Source organism: Podarcis raffonei, chromosome 9, assembly GCF_027172205.1.
Source record: "Podarcis raffonei isolate rPodRaf1 chromosome 9, rPodRaf1.pri, whole genome shotgun sequence".
NCBI classification, from domain to species: Eukaryota; Metazoa; Chordata; class Lepidosauria; order Squamata; family Lacertidae; genus Podarcis; species Podarcis raffonei.
This window is the reverse complement of record NC_070610.1, coordinates 24574217-24596540: the sequence shown is the minus strand read 5'-3', so window position 1 is coordinate 24596540 and position 22324 is coordinate 24574217. Positions and strand designations below refer to the sequence as shown.

The window sequence follows — 22324 nt, the reverse complement described above, 5'->3', positions numbered from 1 at the left end:
AGAAAGACACATTTTCCGCATGCTCTATTTAACAAATAATAACCACATTCTGGAACTTATCAGCCATTTCCCCCAGTGCCCTGTTTTCTCTTTCGCTGCTGAAACACCAGTTTCCCCGCTCCCCTGAGAAAAGTCATTTATGCACACCAGTGTGGTCCACCATTCCCCAAGAGAGACTTAATAGCATTTTTTTTTGCTTGAATCATTCATAGAGGAAGCAAGAAGTGTGGGGCAAAATTAATGAGAGTGCAATTCATCTTCTTACTATTGTGGCTTCAGTTTCAATTCAAGCTTCCATATATTTGCTATCCAGAATAAGGTTTTGCTGCTGCTGAAATGACTGCAGACACCTGTCATTGCTCACACAACGATCTAACCATTGAATGTCACCATCCTGAACAGATTTCCTAAGCGGTAAGTTTGCAGGACACTTGCCCCATTCCTTAAATCACAATTTGCTAGGACTACCAAGAGCCAGATAACACTGCTTTGCTATGTGTCTGTGAGGAGTTTCTGAACAGGTTAAAGATAAACATTTCCTCCCTGATAAATCATCAGGCAGGGTCGCCAATTTGGGCCCCAGGTTACGAGTGCCCAGCTCGCCGATATGACGCCATGCACCCTGTGGCCTCAGAACCCGACTTCCGGTGGCACCGCAAGGCCTCGGATTCGACTTCCGGTGCTTCGCGAGGCACCAGAAGTTGCGCCGGGGGCCTTGCGGTGCAGATGCTGAACACCCAGAACAAAAAGTTTTGAGGGTGCTCAGGCTCCCAGGGCCCCCTAGAGATAGCATCCCTGTCATCACGTATTCCAGTTCCTATGATGAGATACACCCCAGTACGTAGCCGCACAGCAAGCTTAAATTACCTACCGCAAACCGTAAAGAACAGTTCCATCCGGATGTAGCCGAATCATTCGATTTTTCACAGTAACTCCATGAACAAAGGACTTCTTGTCATTCAGGAAGTATGTATCTGGTACCCAGAGATAGTCAGCCACTCTGTTATCTAACGTCAGATTCAAAGGTATTCCAGAGTACGATAGTCTTTTATCCCTCCAGGACTGCTGGAAATACATAGTGAGTGTGTAGTCCTGGGAACAAAGAAGAAAAGAAAAATAGTAATTCAGTGTGTGTGACTTTAGCATAGTTTCTAATAGGTTTTATGATCTGAAGAGCGCAATTATTGCCACTGTACAATGAGATTCACTGAAAAAACAAACAACTGTGAGGGTCATGAATGCTGCTTCTGTTGGCCTGTTGACACGAGCTTTCTTCTTACAAGTGGTACAGTGAACAATCTTGTGTCCACCTTTTCCATGAGGGACTTGCTTAAACTCCAAGATGTAACTGAGAACATCCTGTACAAAGGTGTCACAGTGCCTTAAGCGTGACCATTCAGACTTTGCAAAACAGATCTTCGTGTTCTTCAGCTTAAGGTCAAAGCTACATGGCAGGCTTGACGTCATTGTTTACCCAAATCTTACAGCCCCAGATCCAAACACAGAGAATGCCAGGTACCTTTGAATTCAACTAGATAGTTAAGACATTGTAGCCAAGCTTCAATCAGACGTTTTTAAGGATGAGGTCCTAATATGGGTGCCGGCCCTCAAAAGTTGTGTGTGTCAGTGAGTGTCATGGACTGACTGGTTGCACCAGCAGGGGGGAAAGGCTCAGAGCCAGGGGGTTGCTGGTGGGATGACCATGAGTGGTCAAAGGGAGAAGAGAGAGCAGACTGGGAGGAGGAGGTGTTGGAAGCTTAAGAAGTAACTGGGTTTAGTGATGAGATGCTAGAACAGCACTCGTATTTTGATCAAAAGTGCCGTGGGTGTAGGACTGCCATACATCCGTCGGAAATAGCGTCCAGGCTAAAAATGGCAACCTATGCCAGAAGTGTTGATTTTTTTGGGTGAATTTCCTTAAAAATAGCTCCAAAACTTCAAATTTTTTTTGCAAAAATAGCTGAACAACAGATTTTCACTTTTTGAAATATGGCAACCCTACGCGGATGCTAGCATAAAATGGCTGCCATGGGTAGCAAAAAAGGAGGGGGGCTGTTATTCTCTACCAGTGAGTACTGTCACCTCCACTACCCAAAGCCCTGGTCTTATGTATGTTATTAATAACCCCCCCCCAATAAAAATGTATTTTTAAACTATCTCTAAGCGACATAAATCACTGAAGAATTGATGCTTTTGAATTATGGTGCTGGAGGAGACTCTTGAGAGTCCCATGGACTGCAAGAAGATCAAACCTATCCATACTGAAGGAAATCAGCCCTGAGTGCTCACTGGAAGGACAGATCCTGAAGCTGAGGCTCCAATACTTTGGCCACCTCATGAGAAGAGAAGACTCCCTGGAAAAGACTCTGATGTTGGGAAAGATGGAGGGCACAAGGAGAAGGGGACGACAGAGGACGAGATGGTTGGATAGTGTTCTCGAAGCTACCAGCATGAGTTTGACTAAACTGCGGGAGGCAGTGGAAGACAGAAGTGCCTGGCGTGCTCTGGTCCATGGACATCACTAAACGACTAAACAACAACAACAAGCGACATAAAATGTAAATATAGTTATGTTGGTCAATAGAAACCTGCCCCCAACATCCTGCAACTCCACATTTGGAAAATGCTAAAAATATCACAGAACTCAAAGAGCTTGTCTGCTATTTTGTGACATTTTTGGTCGCCCTAATAAACTGTGGATTTTGGAGTGAAAACTTATTATTTATAATTGTTTTCATTCATAACCATTCCTCAGTTCTGGAGGGTGTGTACCTATGTTAAGTTTATTAGGATCTTCTAATTTGGGTTATATAAATGAATGTGCTTAGTCATTGAGGGGATAAACTGTACTTGTAGGCCCAGAGGAATCTGGATCTACAAGTGGTAAGGTCACTTATTACAGTGATGCTGGGCCTCCTTCCCTGGAAAGATGTCAACTAATGCAACCATGATGAGCTTTTTAATTGCTTGCAAGTGCACCAAACATGTGTGTTGCCGCCATATGGTGACTCTTCAGGTTTTCTCAGAAAAGGGACTTCAGTGCCAGCTCTTGCCGCCCTGACAAGCCTCTCCGTCTCGCTAGATGTTGTGCCTGCTCCACGCCAGCTTGCCTGGGGCAAGAAAAGCAACTGGGAACCAAAAGGCAAAGAATGAGAACAGCTGGGCTCCTGTAAGGACTTTAATGAAAAATGCAGAGAGGATTTGAGAGCCAGTAGCATCCATTGCCATCAAACCCATTCCCATATGTAAGTAGATCCTGTTTACTTCATTAAGAGGTTACTTTGCTTCATATTTTACTTCATGATTGTGTTTTAGTAGTTCAGGATTGCCTGTTAGTTATTCTCACGTGCCATTTCCAGCACCTCCACAGTGTTTTAGGGGCAGATTTGTAGTGTAGACAGCCTCTTCTGACATAGTCTTTGTCTCTACTGCAATTCTCTATTTCCACAGAGACATATATTTAATAAAGGTTGTGTCTTCAGAAGGCACCATTCACTTGAATTCTGTCCAGAAAAGAATTGTGAGCAGGAGGTAGCACATGGATCTAGTGTCCTGCTTAGGAATAGTTCCCAAAAAACCTTTATGAGTGACTAATTCTGACTGAATTTCTCATACTTGTGAACTGGAGCAACCTCTTCAAAGGGAACCATTGCGGACAAACAGCAAAATTTTGCACTACAGCCTACAGAATGCGTCAGTCGTTTTTACCTACTCGGCCTACATAGACCATTTATCTGTCCTTTAAATTACTAAAGACTCAGCTACATTGGCAAAGAAAAAGTGCTTTATGTGCGTTGTTTATGCATTCTAACACTGTGACAACAGATGGCGCTGGTGGAGTTCTATTTTTGCCAACCCGATTTCTCATAAAAAGTTTAAAATACGTTTAATTGAAACACTTCTTTGATGTGTTTAGATCTAGCCTAAGTCTTCAATTTTGCTTAAAGGTAAAGGTAAAGGGACCCCTGAGCATTAGGTCCAGTCGTGGCCGACTCTGGGGTTGTGGTGCTCATCTCGCTTTATTGGCCGAGGGAGCTGGCGTACAGCCATGTGGCCAGCATGACTAAGCTGCTTCTGGCGAACCAGAGCAGCGCATGGAAATGCCATTTACCTTCCCGCCGGAGCGGTACCTATTTATCTACTTGAACTTTGGTGTGCTTTCGAACTGCTAGGTTGGCAGGAGCAGAGACCGAGCAACGAGAGCTCTCCCCGTCACAGGGATTCGAACCACCGACCTTCTGATCGGCAAGTCCTAGGCTCTGTGGTTTAACCCACAGCGCCACCTTATGCACCTTTTAATTCTACTTTATTTTATCCATACCAGTATTAGTTGTATTAAATAGAGTCCACGTATTTTTAACCGAATAATAAATTATAAATATACATAGGAACTGAAGGGATTTTGCAACTCTGATGGGCTACTCTTCACCCGCTTTCCACATCTAAAACGAGTTCATGTGAGGTTGGCATAATCTTGCCAGATGGCATTGTATTGACAGAGGCATCCCTTCAGTTTTTTTCAGACTAGTACTGATGTTCAGTGCCTCTGGCAACCGGAACACAGATGCAGCTGCTATTAAGATTTGCTCCCTCTGACAGAGGTGGCATCCAACATCTTGGGAGGGCAAATTGGGACCCACCCACCCACACCATGCCCTTGTCTGCCTGCTATCACTCCCTGCCACTTCCCATCCGCCTCCACTGCCTTACCTTCACTGGCACATGCCATGGCAACCTGAGTGTAATCTTCGACACCTCCCTTTCCATGGAGGCGCAGATTGCAGCTATAACAAAGGCGGCATTTTTCATCTCTGCCAAGCTAAGCAGTTGGCTCCTTACCTCTCTTGCCTTGACCTAGCCACTGTGATCCACGCGACGGTCACCTCCAGACTGGATTATTGTAACTCGCTCTACGTGGGGCTGCCCTTGAGACTGACCCAGAAACTCCAGCAGGTGCAGAATGCCACGGCGAGACTCCTTACAGGGTCCTCGCTGCGGGATCACATTCACCCAGTGCTATACCAGCTGCACTGGCTCCCGGTGGAGTACAGGATCAGGTTTAAGGTGCTGGTTTTAACCTTTAAAACCCCATACAGCCTAGGACCCTCGTACCTATGGGACCGCCTCTCCTGGTATGTCCCACGGAGGACCTTACGGTCTTCAAACAAAAACATCCTGCAGGTCCTGGGCCACAGGGAGATTAGGCTGGCCTCAACCAGAGCCAGGGCTTTTCCGGCTGTGGCTCCGATCTGGTGCAACGCTCTGTCACAAGAGACTAGGGCCCTGCGGGATTTGACATCTTTCCGCAGGGCCTGCAAGACAGAGCTGTTCCACCAGGCCTTTGGCCAAGGCACAGCCTGACCCCCTCCTTTGGTAATCCTCACAGAACTCTAGCCCAATGGTTGCCATTAATTTGATTTGAACTGATTTTATTATGAATTGATTTTAGAATGCTGTTTTTCTTTGTTTTTTACTGTTGTTAGCCACTCTGAGCCCAGCTTCGGCTGGGGAGGGTGGGCTATAAATAAAATGTTATTATTATTGTTATTATTATTAGAGTGAGCGCACTATGGCAACTGCATGGGGACATCCTGGGTGGGCATCTCAGCACCAACAGTGGGTCTCTCCCTCTCTCCCTCCCTCCCTCTCTCTCGCTGCCACAGTCTCTGCCTCCTCTTCTGCCATGGCTGCAGCCTCCACTTCCTCCTCCTCCGCTGTACTTCCTGCGCATCACTTCCAGAACCTGGTGCCTATGGAAGTGTGATGGCAACTCCTGAAGTATGACTGGTGGCGGCGTTGGTGGCAGAGGCTACAGCAGAGGAGGAGGAAGAAGCCAAAATGGACATCTGGGATTGCGATCAGATGCCGTCGTGGCTTCAGTAAATCTTGGATGTCCCGCTCAAAATGGGACAGTTGTGTGGTATGAGGTGGGATGCCTGTGGGTTTCCAGAAGTTGCTGGACCACAACTCCAATCATCCCTGGCCACTGTCCGTGCTGCCTGCAGTTGATGGGAGTTGGAGTCCAACAATCTCTGGAGGGCCACAGGCTCCCTATCCCTGCCTAAGATAATGTTGCTTTAGTTTCAGCCTTCTGCTGTTGCAAGGGGTGGAGGCTGCTTCAAGAACATTTTTGATGATCTGTTGGCCATGGCATGATGCTAGTCTTATCCCCTACTTGTCTTGTCCAAATAATAAACCCTTTGCATGACACAGCGGTGCTATGAAGGGGCTGGTGGAGAGGACTATTGGGGCAGATGAATGAAAAGCTACTTCTGTTCCAGCTTTAAGGCTGGGCCCACAAGCCTATGCAAAATAGTGAATTGTTCCGGTCCTGGCATCCTTTCACCCTATTATTATAAAGCCATTAACTGCAATGGCCTTAAATGAAAAGATGCATTTACATATACCTATAGCAGTGCAATTAGCACTGAAACCCATTCGTGGGGACTTGCTGCAATGCAGAAGTCAACCAAAACTCCATATTCTTTATAAAATTGTGATGGATCAAAAAATCTATTCATGCATTCGGCCTAGCCAGGGTGCCTACCTAATTACCTGTTCTTGCCTAATTTTTATTAGGAGTTTTTAGGAGCTGCCTGAAGTCTCTGATTAAAGCCAGCAGCACAACCTCTGATTTATTTAGCTAGATTTATTTATTGCTTGGGACGCAGGTGGCACTTTGGTCTAAACCACAGAGCCTAGGGCTTGCTGATCAGAAGGTTGGCGGTTCGAATCCCTGTGACGGGGTGAGCTCCCATTGCTCGGTCCCTGCTCCTGCCAACCTAGCAGTTCAAAAGCACGTCAAGAGCAAATAGATAAATAGCTACCGCTCCGGCGGGAAGGTAAACGGTGTTTCCGTGCGCTGCTCTGGTTTGCCAGAAGCGGTTGTGTCATGTTCGCCACATGACCCAGAAGCTGTCTGTGGACAAACACTGGCTCCCTCAGCCAGTAAAGTGAGATGAGCACCACAACCCCAGAGTCGTCCACAACTGGACCTAATGGTCAGGGGTCCCTTTACATTTTATTTATTGCTTAATCAAATGAATGATCTCTAAGTAATAATATTAAATATTCATTACAAATATTGATGAAAATAAGCACTTAAAATAATGAATAGATCAGTTAAAGACAAGTTCTTAAAAAAGCAAAAGGCTGCAGAAATATGTATCCATAGCAGATTTCTAGGGTCATTTTTCATAGTCTCTTAGGCTTCATATTAGATTCCATATCAAGGACATAGTCACCTTCCTGCTGGTAGAGTTCTAATATGCTACCAATCAAGTTGTTTTGATGTGTCTGGTGATTATTTTCTCCTCACTACAAGCTGACACCTTTGGCTAAGGAAGAATTTGTTGCCCCATTGGCAGAACTATTCCACATGGAGAACTGTGATGAAAGGAAGTTGAATAGTGTGAGGGGAAATGTTTCATCCTCCGAAACAAGCTATTAGTCCTTTCTGGAGTTACAACCAACTAAAAATTGTGCAGTTTTTCACATGTGTCGCTTAAATGTCATCAATGGCATGGACAGGTCTGCAGGTTGCATCCGAGCATAGCTGTCAACCTTCCCTTTTTTTGCGGGAAATTCCCTTATTCCAGCGCCGTTTCCCGCCGTTTCCCGCTGCTATCCCGGATTGTTAAATATCCCGTAGTCTGTCCCCAGGACAGGTGAGGCTGCTGATCCCTTATTTTCGAGGCTGCTGATCCCTTATTTTCAAATCTGAAAGTTGACAGCTATGCATCTGACAGATGAAACTGTAAGCAAAGTCAGCCTGTTCTGCATTTAGCCATGCTTGCCCTGCTCATGAACCATCAAACAAACATGACCCATCAAACAAACATGACCCATTGTAAAATACTGCGAATATATTTCATAGAAGAATCAGATTGTGTTACAGCAAACAAGAGTGATTTAATTAAAGCAGGAATAGAAAACCCATGGCCCTCTAGATCAGAGCTTTCCAAACTTTTCATGTTGGTGACACACTTTTTAGTTATGCATCTTTTCGTGACACAGTAATTTAGTTTTGCATCATTTTGTGACACAGTGATTCAGTTTTACTAGCAAACCTGAGGTTAAACTAGCCCCTTTCCAGCCCTGGGAGCAGTGCGGGGAGCATTTGTGCAACACACCTACACACTGCAGGCGACACACTAATCTGTCACGACACACAGTTTGGAAAGCTCTGGTCTAGATAATGAGGGACATTAACTCTCAACAGCCCTAGCCAACATGGCCAATGGCCTGGGATGGCAGTTAAGAGTCCAAGAAGATCTCAATAACATTCTAGAGAGAAGATATGCAAAAAATTATAGCTAACATCCAGCTGGCCTCCTAAGTTCTTAAGAATTATCAGTAAGCATCAATATTCACAAATTTTATAACATTTATCACTGCATACATATTACTGTATTTTTCACGCTATAAGATGCACCAGACCACAAGACACACCTAGTTTTTGGAGGAGGAAAACAAGAAGAAAATATTCTGAATCTCAGAAGCCGGAACAGCAAGAGGGATCGCTGTGCAGTGAAAGCAGCAATCCCGCTTGCTGTTCTGGCTTCTGGGATAGCTGCGCAGCCTACACTCTCGCTCCATAAGACGCCCACACATTTCCCCTTACTTTTTAGGAATGAAAAAGTGAGTCTTATAGAGCAAAAAATACGGTAACTGTGGATGGTGACTAAACTCATGCTCTCTTTTAAAATACATTGGTAAAACTTGCTTGAATTTATGACAACTATTAAAAAAACCTGCATATTATATCAGCCTGCCCCTTTACATTCCAGACCAGAATAAACATTTTAGATCATGTTTTTGAAAGGAAGGAATCATTTTCAGAAAGTATATAAGGGGCCTAGATGAAAAATCTGTAGTTTGAACTAGAGTTCACCAGGTCCAATTGATAATGCTGCCAACACTTCATTGTTCTTTGAAATCTGTCAGTGCTTCAAGATGAAACTAAGAGAACTTCAGAGGTTTCCCTCCTCCTCCTGAGAAGGGAATGCATTTTAATTAACTTTTGGCACCCAGAAATGACAAAGGAGCAGATCGGATTTTCTTTAAAACCAATGCCTCAATGATGAGAAAATCCTCCAACTTGTTTTCTATGACCTGGAAACTGGTGATTTCATTTGATGTGATCCAAAATCAGTATCCCTCTTTGAGTTTAAATGAAGATGCCATTCTGAGCTTGCCTCCCAACCCTAATTTGATATTCAATGCATTGCCATCCATCTTTTATGCTTTCATGCCAATGCCGTCTCATATCAAAGCCCTAGCAGATGAATTTCCACAAACACTTGAAAGCTAATTCTCTAACGCTTGACGTGTTCATTGGATTTTTCGATGCATAACAAGCTTAGCTTGGATATCAGTATTCACCTGTACCAGTGCCTTTAGCCTTATGTCTGAGTGTCTCCTTTTTCCATAATAACTGAGCTGAGGCAAAGATGGAAAAGGAACAGAAGCACATTACACTGCATCAAAGCTCGTAAGTTTGCGCAGAAACATTTGCAGTGACAAATAACAGAACATATCAAAGGCAATGTAATAATTTAGTTGCCGTTGCAAAACTGGGGCCTTTCAAAACCTTTCATTGCCATATAAAGAGTCAAAAATTCAAAGCAATCATAATAAACACTTCCTTGACAGCCCTTACACTTTCGGAGTACAATGTAAGGCAGCCCATTATACATTCATCCTAAAGGAGTGTGATCCAAAACTCATCTAAGTCAGCCAAATTCTTTTCTACTGCTTTTGTGAATTCAGAAGATTTTCAACTCTGCAATAACTTCCCATTCTTATAAAAGCAAAAGTGGTAACAAATACTTAGAGAGTACTTTGCTCTTCGAAAGAGGAGAAGGAGAAAATGAATGTCAGCATATCAAGAAATTAATATGATTCATGACTAAGGGTCTTCCAGACGGGGGGTTAATTTGCAAACTGGATGCTGGCAATGGAGGGTTTGTTTGTTTGTTTTCCTATTCCCCAGAAAGGGTGAATTGGATTACACGGGGGAAGCTATGTTGTGTGGATGGTGGAAAAAAAAACCCCTGATCAGCAGCTATTCTACAATAAATACCTTCCTGGAGGCACCCTTTGAGCTGAACCTCATTTTATTTCTTTACTTGAAAATATTTAATGCAAACAGATGCCAGGGCAATGTACAACGGGCATGAAAGAAACTTGGTTCTAAATACCAATACAACAGAACAAAACAATAGCACATCAGCATTAGTGATGAATTAGCAAGATGAGAGGTGGCAACAGAACAACAATGCAGTCTAAACATAACCATTTAAAATGCCTGGACATTTTAACATCCAGAATAATGACCATACCATGGTTCTGTGCAAACTTCTTATATATAATTTTCTCTTGGTCAGCACATTTTGTGAGCCACCAACTCCTCAGTCATGTATAACTGAATAGCCCAGCAGGTGCTCAGTTTTGCTCCTTGCCCTGGACTGCAGGAACAAGCAGCTGATAAGCAACTGACTACGATAAACTACAGTTTCCAGGATTATTATTACTTTTTTTGAGGGGTGGAGTCCTGTGATTTAAATGCATAGTGTGTATACAGTCCAAGACACCAGGTGCCCCGTGTTCATCATAACTGTAAAAGCTGCAACGAGTATTTAAAGAGAGAGAGAGAAGGAGAGAGAAATAATTCAAATGCGCTCCCCCCGCCATTGTTGGTAAGTTACACAACAAGCAGCCATTGTAGGATCACATGCCGTATTTCTAATAATAAACCAAATTCATAAAGTCTGACAGTGTCCTTCAGCAAAACTGCGTTAAGTTGTTATAACGTCCATTATTATCCGGTTGCTATGGCAACTGTGTTTCTAAGACAACTTTCCAACCCCACTGGGAAGTTGTGGAGATGAGGCTGGTGTTGATAACATGACATTAATGACATGCTAGGTATTAAGAAAGCTCTGTTTAAAATCTGAATGAGAATAGAAAATGGGAGACAAAGTGTATGCAAAATTAGTTCTTCTATTGCACTAAGTAGGTCAAGGTCTCCCAAACGCAGATGAAGTGGTACGTTGTAACACTTCAGACTGTTTATTGATGGGGACTCATATAATTGAATACTCATATTTAAAAAACACCCACATATAGGGGCGTAACGTGGGTTGCTGGTGTCCGAGTCGGAGCAAGTATTGTACCCCCCTGGTGGACTTTGCAGTGGTCAGTCCCTTCACTGGCCAGCATCTAATCAAGGGAGTCTCTCCTTACAAAGTACCGTATTTTTCGCTCTATAAGACGCACCAGACCACAAGACGCACCTAGTTTTTGGAGGAGGAAAACATGAAAAAAAAATCTGAATCTCAGAAGCCAGTACAGCAAGAGGGATCACTGTGCAGTGAAAGCAGCAATCCCTCTTGCTGTTCTGGCTTCTGGGATAGCTGCTCAACCTGCATTCGCTCCATAAGACGCACACACATTTCCCCTTATTTTTTAGGAGGGAAAAAGTGAGTCTTATAGAGCAAAAAATATGGTAATCCAAAACTGTCACTCTGACAAATTTTTGTCACAGCATATTTTGTAATTAAAAACCAAAGTGTTCCTATGTCCATGCTGCAACATACAGTGAAGAAGTAGAAGCTGAACTTATAACCTTGCTCAGTGAAAGGAACAGGAGTATTTCTACCTGCTGAAATATAATGCCTACCACTTTGCTGACTCCTTCACAGTTTAGTCAACAGGAAGAAATCTAAGAGTACTCTGAAATATTGACTCACCTTTTCACTACTAATGATAAAATAGATAAAATAGCAACTCCACTCATAAGTGTGGGGGCTTGCACTAACAATTCAATGAGAACTTTGTTACATCCCTCAAAATCTTGAACTTTTGAAGAGTTGCCAATGACATGTGTTATGAAACTTAAATGTAACTGACAATTGAGAAGGTTTAGAGATAAAGTAGTCGAGTTTGTGCCAGAACTGACCAAGCTTTCTGAGAATTGTAATTATGGTGCAGTTATGGTACGACAGACATACTAGTATGTGGAAGTTCTTCTGGGAAAAAATGGCAGAGAATACTGTAGTTTGAACGACAAATAATCTCTGATCCTAGTTTAAAGCTAGACTGGGCTGTTGAATTAGGAAATAAACATGCATCGAATTTAAAGACACTACTGTGGAGAAGAAGAATCGTAGGCTCACGTGGTGATTATATATTTGTTTTTTTTAAAAGATATTTATTGAAATTTTCCACTTTAATACATTAAAAAAATCAAAAAAGAAAAACAAAAAAGTTTAAAAACACATAGAGTTCACAATCCTTATTTTTCTATAACATATTTCCCTGACTTCCCCACACCTCCCCTTCTTAAATTCCAATTCAAATTGTTAGTTCAGCAAGTTCTTATCCCTAATTTTTTACCTTTTTCTATTTAGTTCATTTTATAAAAGCCAATTTTACCTTATAAACATCAATATTTATACATCAGTACTCATTCTTAAAACCTTTTTCTAAAGTTGACCCAAATTCCCTCCCACAACTTCCCCAATCTTCATACAAATAACAAAACAGAATAAAAACAAAAACAGATTATAATTATGCACCCTTTGGATTCCCAAACTCCACCCCCCCTTTCCCGGTTTCAATCCCCAACAAATGTCCATCAGTCTTAATCTACTATCAGCCTGGAGATCTCACGTCCGAGGCTCTTAATTCTCTCTCAATTCCTCTCTGCCGTTTTTTTTGATGGTCCTTAATATTAAGCACCAGATCTCGGAGAAGCTCTAGCCCAATGGGATCCATGTTTCTTCCAGCCAGACCTCCATACTTAAAAGTGGAGCCTGAATCTTGTTTCTTACTCCTTTCAAGTCCAAATGTCCCCAAAGCTCCAACTTCCACCTTAATCAGATTTGTAATCCTTGGATCTTCAGATCTCCACATAAGGAGATCTCTCCATTCTTCAATCTCCAATTCAAACCAGATTTTCGACATCAAGTTCTTATTTTCCTTTGTAGCCATCATGTCAGGCCTCTGGCTCTCCTTTGTCATCTGCAGCATTACAGCTCCTCCTTCCTTTTCCTCAGGAACAACATATATCTCTTTCTCCACACTCTCAAAGCTCTCAAGTTTCTCTTCTTGTCCAGCTACATGGACTTCCTGAGTCAAGTCCTTATCAAATTCAATGAGTTTATTTACTGTTAAATCCGGAGTTGCAACATTTGTAGCCAAAACATCAATTTGGCCTTGTAACTTTCCCAAGAGAACAAAAACTCTGTCCAATTTAGCTTGTTTTTTCCCTCCTTCAGCCATTCTTGTAATGTCCCAAAACCCCCTCTAGAGGGATTTTGGTTACTTAATATTCCTTCCAGTTCAAATCCAAAAGTCAAGTTAGTTTGTATCAGTTCTTCCTTGTTTTCAACAAATTATAACCAAATTGTAACAAATATAACCAGCAGAGACAACAGAAACAAAGCTCTCTTTTTCAGTCTTGACAGCTAATTTGACAGCTGTCAAACTCTTCAATACCTCTTCAACAGGCTCTCTCGCGGATCACTCCCAGGTCCGGGAGGGGGGGCGGGTGGCACTTCAGCTCCCAAAATTAGCTCTTATCCTCCAGTAAGATTTCTTATACTGCCAAATCGTGAAATTAATGTCTTTTACCCAATAAAAAAGAAAAGATTCTCTCGACCTTAGTTAGCAAGTCCTTGCTTTAGATTATTTACAAGACGGGGAGACGGACTTCCTGTTTGCGCCTTCCCCGATCGTGCCTAATTAAAAAAAAAAATTTCTTTGCAAATCCAATTTCCGTACTACTCACAGGTTGTTGCTTTAAAGTCCAATTACTCACAAGAAGAAGTCAACGCTCTCCGGCCATGGCAATGCGGCTTCACTCCGCAGGAGAAGCAGTCGACTCTCAGCACCGCGCCGCTCACCCCGTCCCCCGTTCCGAAGCCTTTAAAAAGGCTCCTTCGCAGGTCGGGGGGGGCGCAAATGGTGCCTGCCGAGTCACCAGGTTCACAGGCTTCACCGCCTGTGATTTTTAAGGGTCCCCGCGTCACCGCAGCGGGAAGACCCAAATCCTGCGGAGCCGATTCCCTCCGGAGCTCGGAGGGAACCCGCCATTCGCCGATGGCGCTAACCCGGAAGTCTTCACGTGGTGATTATATATTTGACTGCAAATAAGGTTTTGCAAGCCTGACAATTAACTCAATCCCCTAACTGGTTCTTTTCGTAGTCTTAGCAGAAGTGCACCTTTTAATACAACTCGTTCTTATCAACAGCTTATCCTGGCTTAGGATTCCTAGTAATATGTTACCATCAACACAAACAGAATATTGTTGCCTGCTACCCCAATCTTTGAGCAGTGTGAGATTCAAGAGGTTTCTGGTGCTTACTCAGGGTTTGTGTTTCCTTGGAATGAAGAACAGCAAAGGTTGTGGTGTCTTTATAATACAGTTATACCTCGGGTTACAGACGCTTCAGGTTGCGGTTTTTTTGGGTTACGGACTGCCGAAACCCAGAAGTACCGGAATGGGTTACTTCCGGGTTTCGGCAGTCGTGCATGCGCAGAAGCACCAAATCGCAACCTGCGCATGTGCAGACACGCCGCTGTGAACGTGCATCCCGCACGGATCACGTTCGCAACCTGAGCGTCCACTGTATATGGTTTATTTACGCCTATATACAACCTGAGCCAACGATAGAGGGGTTCACAGCATTAACACCCCAAAAGGGACTTGCTTTTCCCATAGCCAGAGCCTTGGATTCCCAACCAGGTTCTAGCTCGCATTGCACCACTCACATCTTATGCTTCTTAAACATATGCGCTCGCAGATTTTGGCATGCTGCCTTGCTCTCTCTCTCCCTAACTCTCCCTCTCACTCTACCTCCCTCTCACTCTACCTCTACACACCATTGTGGTTTTGAAATGGTTTTCTATGGGTCATTCTGGCTGTACCCGATTTTGCTTATGCAGTGGTACCTCGGGTTACAGACACTTCAGGTTGCAGACTCCACCAACCCAGAAATATTACCTCAGGTTAAGAACTTTGCTTCAGGATGAGAACAGAAATCGCTCGGCGGCAGCGGGAGGCCCCATTAGCTAAAGTGGTACCTCAGGTTAAGAACACTTTCAGGTTAAGAATGGACCTCCAGAACGAATTAAGTTCTTAACTCGAGGTACCACTGTATGTGTAATGGCCAGGAACACAACCCCCCTATTTTTGCTGGGGCTGATGAGGACTGTTGGTTTCACATCCTTGCCTTAGGCTATGATTTGCACTGGCTTTACACTATTTTTGTGTTACCCCTTTAAATGGAATTTATCATGTGGGAATCAGCTGTGATTCTTGACTATCTTTGCAGAGAAAAATTATTCTAGTTGAGCTGGCCTATCACTTTCCATACGTCAGGGTCGCGGGGTGTACTGCCTGTACTTTTTTTGTTTATCCTTTTCAAAAGACATAATAATAATAATAATAATAATAATAATAATAATAATAATAATAATTTATTAATACCCTGCCCACCTGGCTGATTTTCCCCAGCCACTCTGGGTGGCTTCCAACAAAATATTAAAATACAATAGTCCTCCAGATATTAAAAGCTTCCCTAAACAGGGCTGCCTTCAGATGTCTTCTAAAAGTCTGGTTGTTGTTTTTTCCTTTGACATCTGGTGGGAGGGCATTCCACAGGGCGGGTGCCACTACCGAGAAGGCCCTCTGCCTGGTTCCCTATAACTTGGTTTCTCACAGTGAGGGAACCACAGTGAGGGAACCACTGAGCGCTGGACCTCAGTGTCTGGGCAGAAAGACGGGGGTGGAGACGCTCCTTTAGGTATACTGGACTGAGGCTGTTTAGGGTTTTAAAGGTCAGTACCAACACTTTGAATTGTGCTCGGTTTGGTTTAAGAGCCACTATTATTTAGCTAGAAGTGTCTGATCTGTTCGCATGCTAATCAGAGTTGTTAATCATTCCCCTTTCAGCAGGCCAGGGAAATGGCATGTTCATGCCACTGTATACAGTGATAATTAATTTCCCATACATTTTCTACTGTTCAGACTGAGTGGTAGTGAGGGCATCCTAAAGCTATTTATTCCAAACCTTTGATTGAAATCTTTATGGACAGCTCTTAGCAAAGAGCAGAGTTCAGTGATAAATGGTTGCTCAAACATCAACCATGGCACAGCATACCAGCAAGAAGATTACATAATGCTTTAGTAAACGTCTTGTTTTGTGGCATGGCATGTAGCTATTCCTTTTACTGCTCTTCAAAGAGCCAAGTTGCATGGTACTGTGTTGATGCAATGTACAATTTCCAGCTACAGGTGAAGGACCAATGTTTTGATCTGCCACATCATCATCAACAACAACAACTAATATATTTTATTTATTGAATTTATATTCCACCCTTCCTCTCGAAGGAACCCATTTGTGTGTCAGAGAGAAGACTAAGCTAGAAAATGCAGAAGCTAGAAGTGAGTCAATCAGAACCTAAAATTGCAGATAAAACTATGTGCATGCCAGCAATATTGCAGGCTTGTTCACAGCGGGTTTTCCCAGGGAAAGCAGTGGGACAAACAAAAACCGATCAGACCTGTGCCTAGAAAGCATGGGGCAAGTGGAAAACCTCCTCAACCTGTGCTTTCAAGGCATGGAACAAGCAAAAGTGTGGATGAGCCTGAGTCTTGAACAAGAAACTTCTATTCCCTAACATGCACAGTTCCTTCCTTCCTTCCTTCCTTCCTTCCTTCCTTCCTTCCTTCCTTCCTTCCTTCCTCCCTTCCATCCTTTGTAATTGCCACGGCAACTTCACAAGGCCACACATACTGTGAAAATGTATAGCATTTAGAAGGTACTGAGCACTAGGATAAATGAGCATCTTCAGCCTACTAATAAGAGAGCCACGAGTTCCAAACCTGGAGAGCCACGAGTTCCAAACCCAGACCTAAGGGAATTGCCTACTGGAGGAGGGAGTAGGGGACTGCCCCAAGTTCTCATTGAGGTAGTAAATCTGTATCTAGAAGAAGCATTTCCACCCTTGCTTTCTACATGCAGGGATATATATATTTGCTGCCTTAGAGAGGAATATTATATACATATATATTTGCTGCCTTAGAGAGGAGTATTTCTACACACTCCTTGACCACTGTGATTTAAACTTGGACACAGGTTTTCCTTCTCCCGGTGCTATATTTAGTTCATTCACCTGGGTAGGGGGGAACCTGTTGTTGTACTTCAGCTCCCATCAGCCCCAGGCACTAAGGTCTGTGATCAGGGATGATGGGAACTGTAGTCCAACCACATCGAAGGCCCAGAGGTAGAATCCTAAATTGTAGAGTTGGAAGGGATCCCGAGGGTCAACTATTCCAACCCTCTGCAATGCAGGATGCTGTTAATGCACTCTTGAGTATCATTGCATGCCAATTATACCCGACACTTGGAATTTTAAATTCCCTTGGAAGCAAGGGTGTCTGGAAGGTAGGGAGAGAAGCAGCACAATAGGGGAAGAGCAGAGGCTGGTGCAGGGCAACATAGCTACTTCTTGGGGAATCGCAGCACCTTTTGCATGCATATAGAATCCCACCCCACTGCCCCATGCCAAGTTTCTAGTCCTGTTGTGGGTGATTTCTAGTGAAGTTTTCAGAAAGTTGGCTGAATAGTGAACTGGGGAGGTGTCGTGAGTGTCTCCTTGCCCACCTCCCTTAATTAGAAACAGAGCATATGCAGTGTAAGTTTTCGTAAGAGCAGGGTTGATGAATCTGTGGTCCTCCAGAGTTTGTTGGACTCCGTCAGCCCCGGCCAGCATGGGAGTTGTAGTTCTAGCAGCATCTGGAGAGCTAGTGGTTCCCCACCCCTGTCCTAAATGTCTTGGCACTCTTCTAATTTTTGAACAGCTGCTGCCTCTTCTGTCCTCTTGCAGTCCTGAATGCAAATCTACGCTTTGCAGAATCAAATGTTATTGGTGCCGCATCTTTTATTATTAGAGATCTGTTTCATGCTGCTGGCCATCGTGATTAATGGAACCTCCATGTTCAGTGGCAGAATATCTCCGAAACTCAGAAGATGGGGGGGGGGGGACGGGGACGACAGCAATGGGAGAGGGCTGTTGTCTATCTTCTTCACTTGTTGTGTGCTTCCTGGAGGCATGAGATAGCTCAGTTGGTAGAGCACGAGGCTTTCTTAATCTCAGGGTCATGGGTTCAAGCCCCACTTAGGGCAAATCATTCCTGCATTGCAGGGGGTTGGACTAGATGACCCTCGTGGTCCCTTCCAGCTCTACAGTGCTATGCTATGAATAAGCACCTGTGGCGCTGTGGTCTAAACCCCTGAGCCTCTTGGGCTTGCCGATCAGAAGGTTGGCGGTTCGAAACTCCACAATGGAGTGAGCTCCCGTTGCTCTGTCCCAGCTGCTGCCAACCTAGCAGTTCGAAAGTATGCCAGTGCAAATAGATAAATAGGTACCACTGTGGTGGGGAGGTAAATGGCGTTTCTGTGCGCTCTGGTTTCCATCACGGTGTTCCGTTGTGCCAGAAGTGGTTTAGTCCTGCTATCCACATGACATGGAAAGCTGTCTGTGGACAAATGCCGGCTCCCTCGGCCTGAAAGTGAGATGAGCGCTGCAACTCCATAGTTGACTTTGTGTGGACTTAACCATCCAGGGGTCCTTTACCTGGGAGTTGGAATAAGTCATGTGAATTTGAAGAAACTGGAGAGCAAAAAAGGGGCAAATCCAATATGTGGATCTAAATATAAAATCTAGGGTATGCATCTATTTAGCTTGAATATTCCAGATGGTTTAAAGATTTTTTTTTAAAAAAAACCCCCAGTAAACTCAATTTAGGGTTTTAAAAACATATCCTAAGATATTTTATTCCCGGGATGCTGTAGGTTCTCCTCCACAACACACACACTATTGCTGTTTTCTTTTTTTAAAAAAAATTAGAAATGTTGTCCATGTTAGAAATAACTTCCTGGCATTAACATATAGTACAATAACACTGTCTAGCTCAGGGATGGGTAACCTGTGGCCTTCCACATGTTGGACTCCCACTCTCATCAGCCCTAACCAGAAAAGCCAGATGCTGCTGAAGCTAACACAATTGGTCTAGGTACAGTGGTACCTCGGGTTACATACGCTTCAGGTTACATACACTTTAGGTTACAGACTCCGCTAACCCAGAAATATTACCTTGGGTTAAGAACTTTGCTTCAGGATGAGAACAGAAATTGCACGGCCATGGTGTGGCAGCAGCGGGAGGCCCCATTAGCTAAAGTGGTGCTTCAGGTTAAGAACAGTTTCAGGTTAAGAACGGACCTCCGGAACGAATTAAGTACGTAACCAGAGGTACCACTGTACTAGTTTTCTTGGAGGGCCACTATGAGGAGTGCTGTTTTAGTACAGGTGGTGACCATTTTGCGTGGGGGTTCCGTTCCTGTTTCCCATGCATACCAACAGAACTTGCATAAGTGTGCCCCTCTCTCTTCTGCCCCATTCCGCTGCATTCTGCCCCACCTTGCCCTCAATCTGTTCTGCTCTGCCCCTGTTCCTCCCTCCATTCTGCCCCGGCTCTGCTGCCTTCTGGGTCCAAAAGGACCTGGGCGTCAGTGATTGCACACTGATTGGATGCACCTAAAATGGTCACTGCCCGTACCTCAATATTTATCTTCTGAAGTTTCCTGACAACATATCCTGTTGCCACATTCACCACTGTCTCCGTGCCGCTTGTTATTTCAAGGCTGGCAAATGGAGGGATGAAGGGAGAGGAAGAACATGAGCAGCTGGTATCCCTCTGTTAAATGGTTGATCCCTATCATATTTAAATCACACTTGTTGGATCGGCATAGTGCACTATGAATGAAACCTGCATATTTGTGGCGATTTTCTTTCACAGGATAATAGCAAGACCGTCTCTCTCACCCTAACCCTACCTGTGTTCTAAGATGTGCATGCTACTCTGGTATACTGGAGCCTCTCAGATTGTCTGCCTTTCTCTTTCTGTTCAGGTTAATCATAATCATAATCATAATATTTTTATTTGTGTTAGCCACAAGCCATAGCAAAGGAATAAAATACAATCAAATACGGATATAGCTAGATGGTTGTCTATACAAAATGCATTCTGAAAGTTTACATCTCTACAAATAAAGGCGTTAATAACTGTCCTTGACCGCAAGTAAAACATATGAACTAGTGGGCTTTCTTCACTAGGCATTAAATAGGTTAGTCAGGTGGCAGATGTAATTCTAATTGCCCGAGCTAAAAATTCTGCTGTGTTTGCTGCCACCTTGTAATTTTGTTCTTCAAGAAGGAAGGAGACTGTGGCAATGAATGAACAACCTGGTATGGATGATGGAAGAGGGGTAATAACCTCATCACGCAGATCTTTATAAAGAGAGCAAGCTAGGAGTACATGCACTACAGATTCAATACTGCCATATCCGCATGGACATAATCATTTTTCAAGTGGAATTTGATGGAAACCACCCTTGAGTATTGCCGACGGCAGTATGTTCAGTCTTGCATAGGTGAAGACACATCTGTATTTTAAAACTGTTACGTTTTGCAGATAGAATGCGGATGTGTGGAAGAGACTAGGTGCAGAAAAAATGGTACCAAGGACAAAATTTTCTTATGGTGGCTGAATTATTCTGTTGCTCAGTGTCATATAGGAGTTGCCTAATTAAATTATTTGCTTTATCAAAATCTGATGTTAATAACTGTTGGGGTGATAAACCAGAGGAGTAGAGCTTTTGAGTAACAGTTTTGGTCCAAGCACTCTGGTGACGGTCTTGCAATATTAAGGGCAGTAGACCAGTGGGGGTGAAATTCAGACAAAGCTAATAAGTAAATTGTCCTGTACGAAATTTGTAATTCAACTGAGGGAAGGTTGGCCTCCAACTGCAATGAAGCGTTTGGAACACAAGATGGCACTGAGAAAATTTGCCTTAAGAACTTGGACTGAACAATTTCTATAGAGTCAAGGTGAGTATTAGGCCAAATCTGTGCCCCATTTAGTAGCTGGGCCAGGGGTTTAGCTTTGAATACTTCTAGTGCTGAGGGTATGTGGCTACCGCCTTTTGTGTGGAAAAACCGTGATAAGATTTTGCCACTTTGAGATGCATTTTCCCTTATATAATTCAGATGTGCTACCCAGGACCCTGTTGACTGTTAGACAAGTCCAAGATATTTCATGACTTTGACTTGTTCAATTGTCTCAGTATACATTTGCCATCCATAGGCCCTATAGTTTCTTGAGAACACCGTGACTTTGGTTTTATTGTAATTCACAGCCAGTTGTTCTTTTTGGCAGTATCCTGTGAATGCCCTCATCAGTCACCACGTCATCTGCACATAGTAGGACTGAGATGGCCTTTGTGGCCAATTTAGGAGCATGAAACTTGGTCAGGTTAAAAACATGGCAGGTGCATAAGCAAGAGTTCACTATAGTTATTACCTTTTTTAGCCATACAAATTGTGGGGGGAACTAGGCCATTTATCACATTATTGAAGCAAAACTGCCAAGTGGCTTACTGCGAACAAATACAATTATAGGTATCTCGTAAGGACCAAAGCACAAGGAAGGTCTGTGTTAGTGAGTTTGTTAAGGCTGTTGTATAGTTTCCTTTAGGCAATAAAAGAGTTACTGTCAATTGACTGTGGTCTTTGGCATTAATTAAGCAACAAGTTTGTTATGTCTCCACCAGGCTTATGAATCTACCTTCAGTTCCTTGAATTGTTCACACATACTTCATGTTCATGTTTGCATACTTTCCAATATTTTTTCTAATAATAATAATAATAATAATAATAATAATAATAATAATAATAGAATACCGAACCCATATGACTGGGTTGCCCCAGCCGCTTTGGGCAGCCTCCAACATATATAAAAACATAATAAAACAGTTAACATTAAAAAAAACCCTTCCCTATACAGTGGTACCTCAGGTTACATACACTTCAGGTTACATACGCTTCAGGTTACAGACTCCGCTAACCCAGAAATAGTGCTTCAGGTTAAGAACAGAAATCGTGCTCCAGCGGTGCGGCAGCAGCAGGAGGCCCCATTAGCTAAAGTGGTGCTTCAGGTTAAGAAAAGTTTCAGGTTAAGAACGGACCTCTGGAATGAATTAAGTACTTAACCCGAGGTACCACTGTAAAGGGTTGCCTCAGATGGATTGGGGATCTGATAACTCCATACCCTCCAACATCTCCCATGAAAATAGGGACATCCTAAGGAAAAGTGGTACATTTCAGGATCAAATCAGAAACCAGGACAGCTTCTCTAAATCAGGGACTGTCCCTGGAAAATAGGGACACTTGGAGGGGCTGTATGTGGTCTTT

The 22324-nt window shown here is 43.4% G+C and overlaps 1 protein-coding gene across 1 annotated transcript in view; it reads right to left on the bottom strand.

The window, feature by feature from the left end:
* Positions 1-22324, bottom strand: part of GABRB1 (gamma-aminobutyric acid type A receptor subunit beta1) — a 92038-nt gene that overhangs the window by 30297 nt on the left and 39417 nt on the right. Inside the window, exon 4 of the mRNA XM_053403577.1 lies at positions 872-1092. Coding sequence (XP_053259552.1) covers positions 872-1092 — 221 coding nt within the window. The remainder of the gene's footprint in view (positions 1-871; positions 1093-22324) is intronic.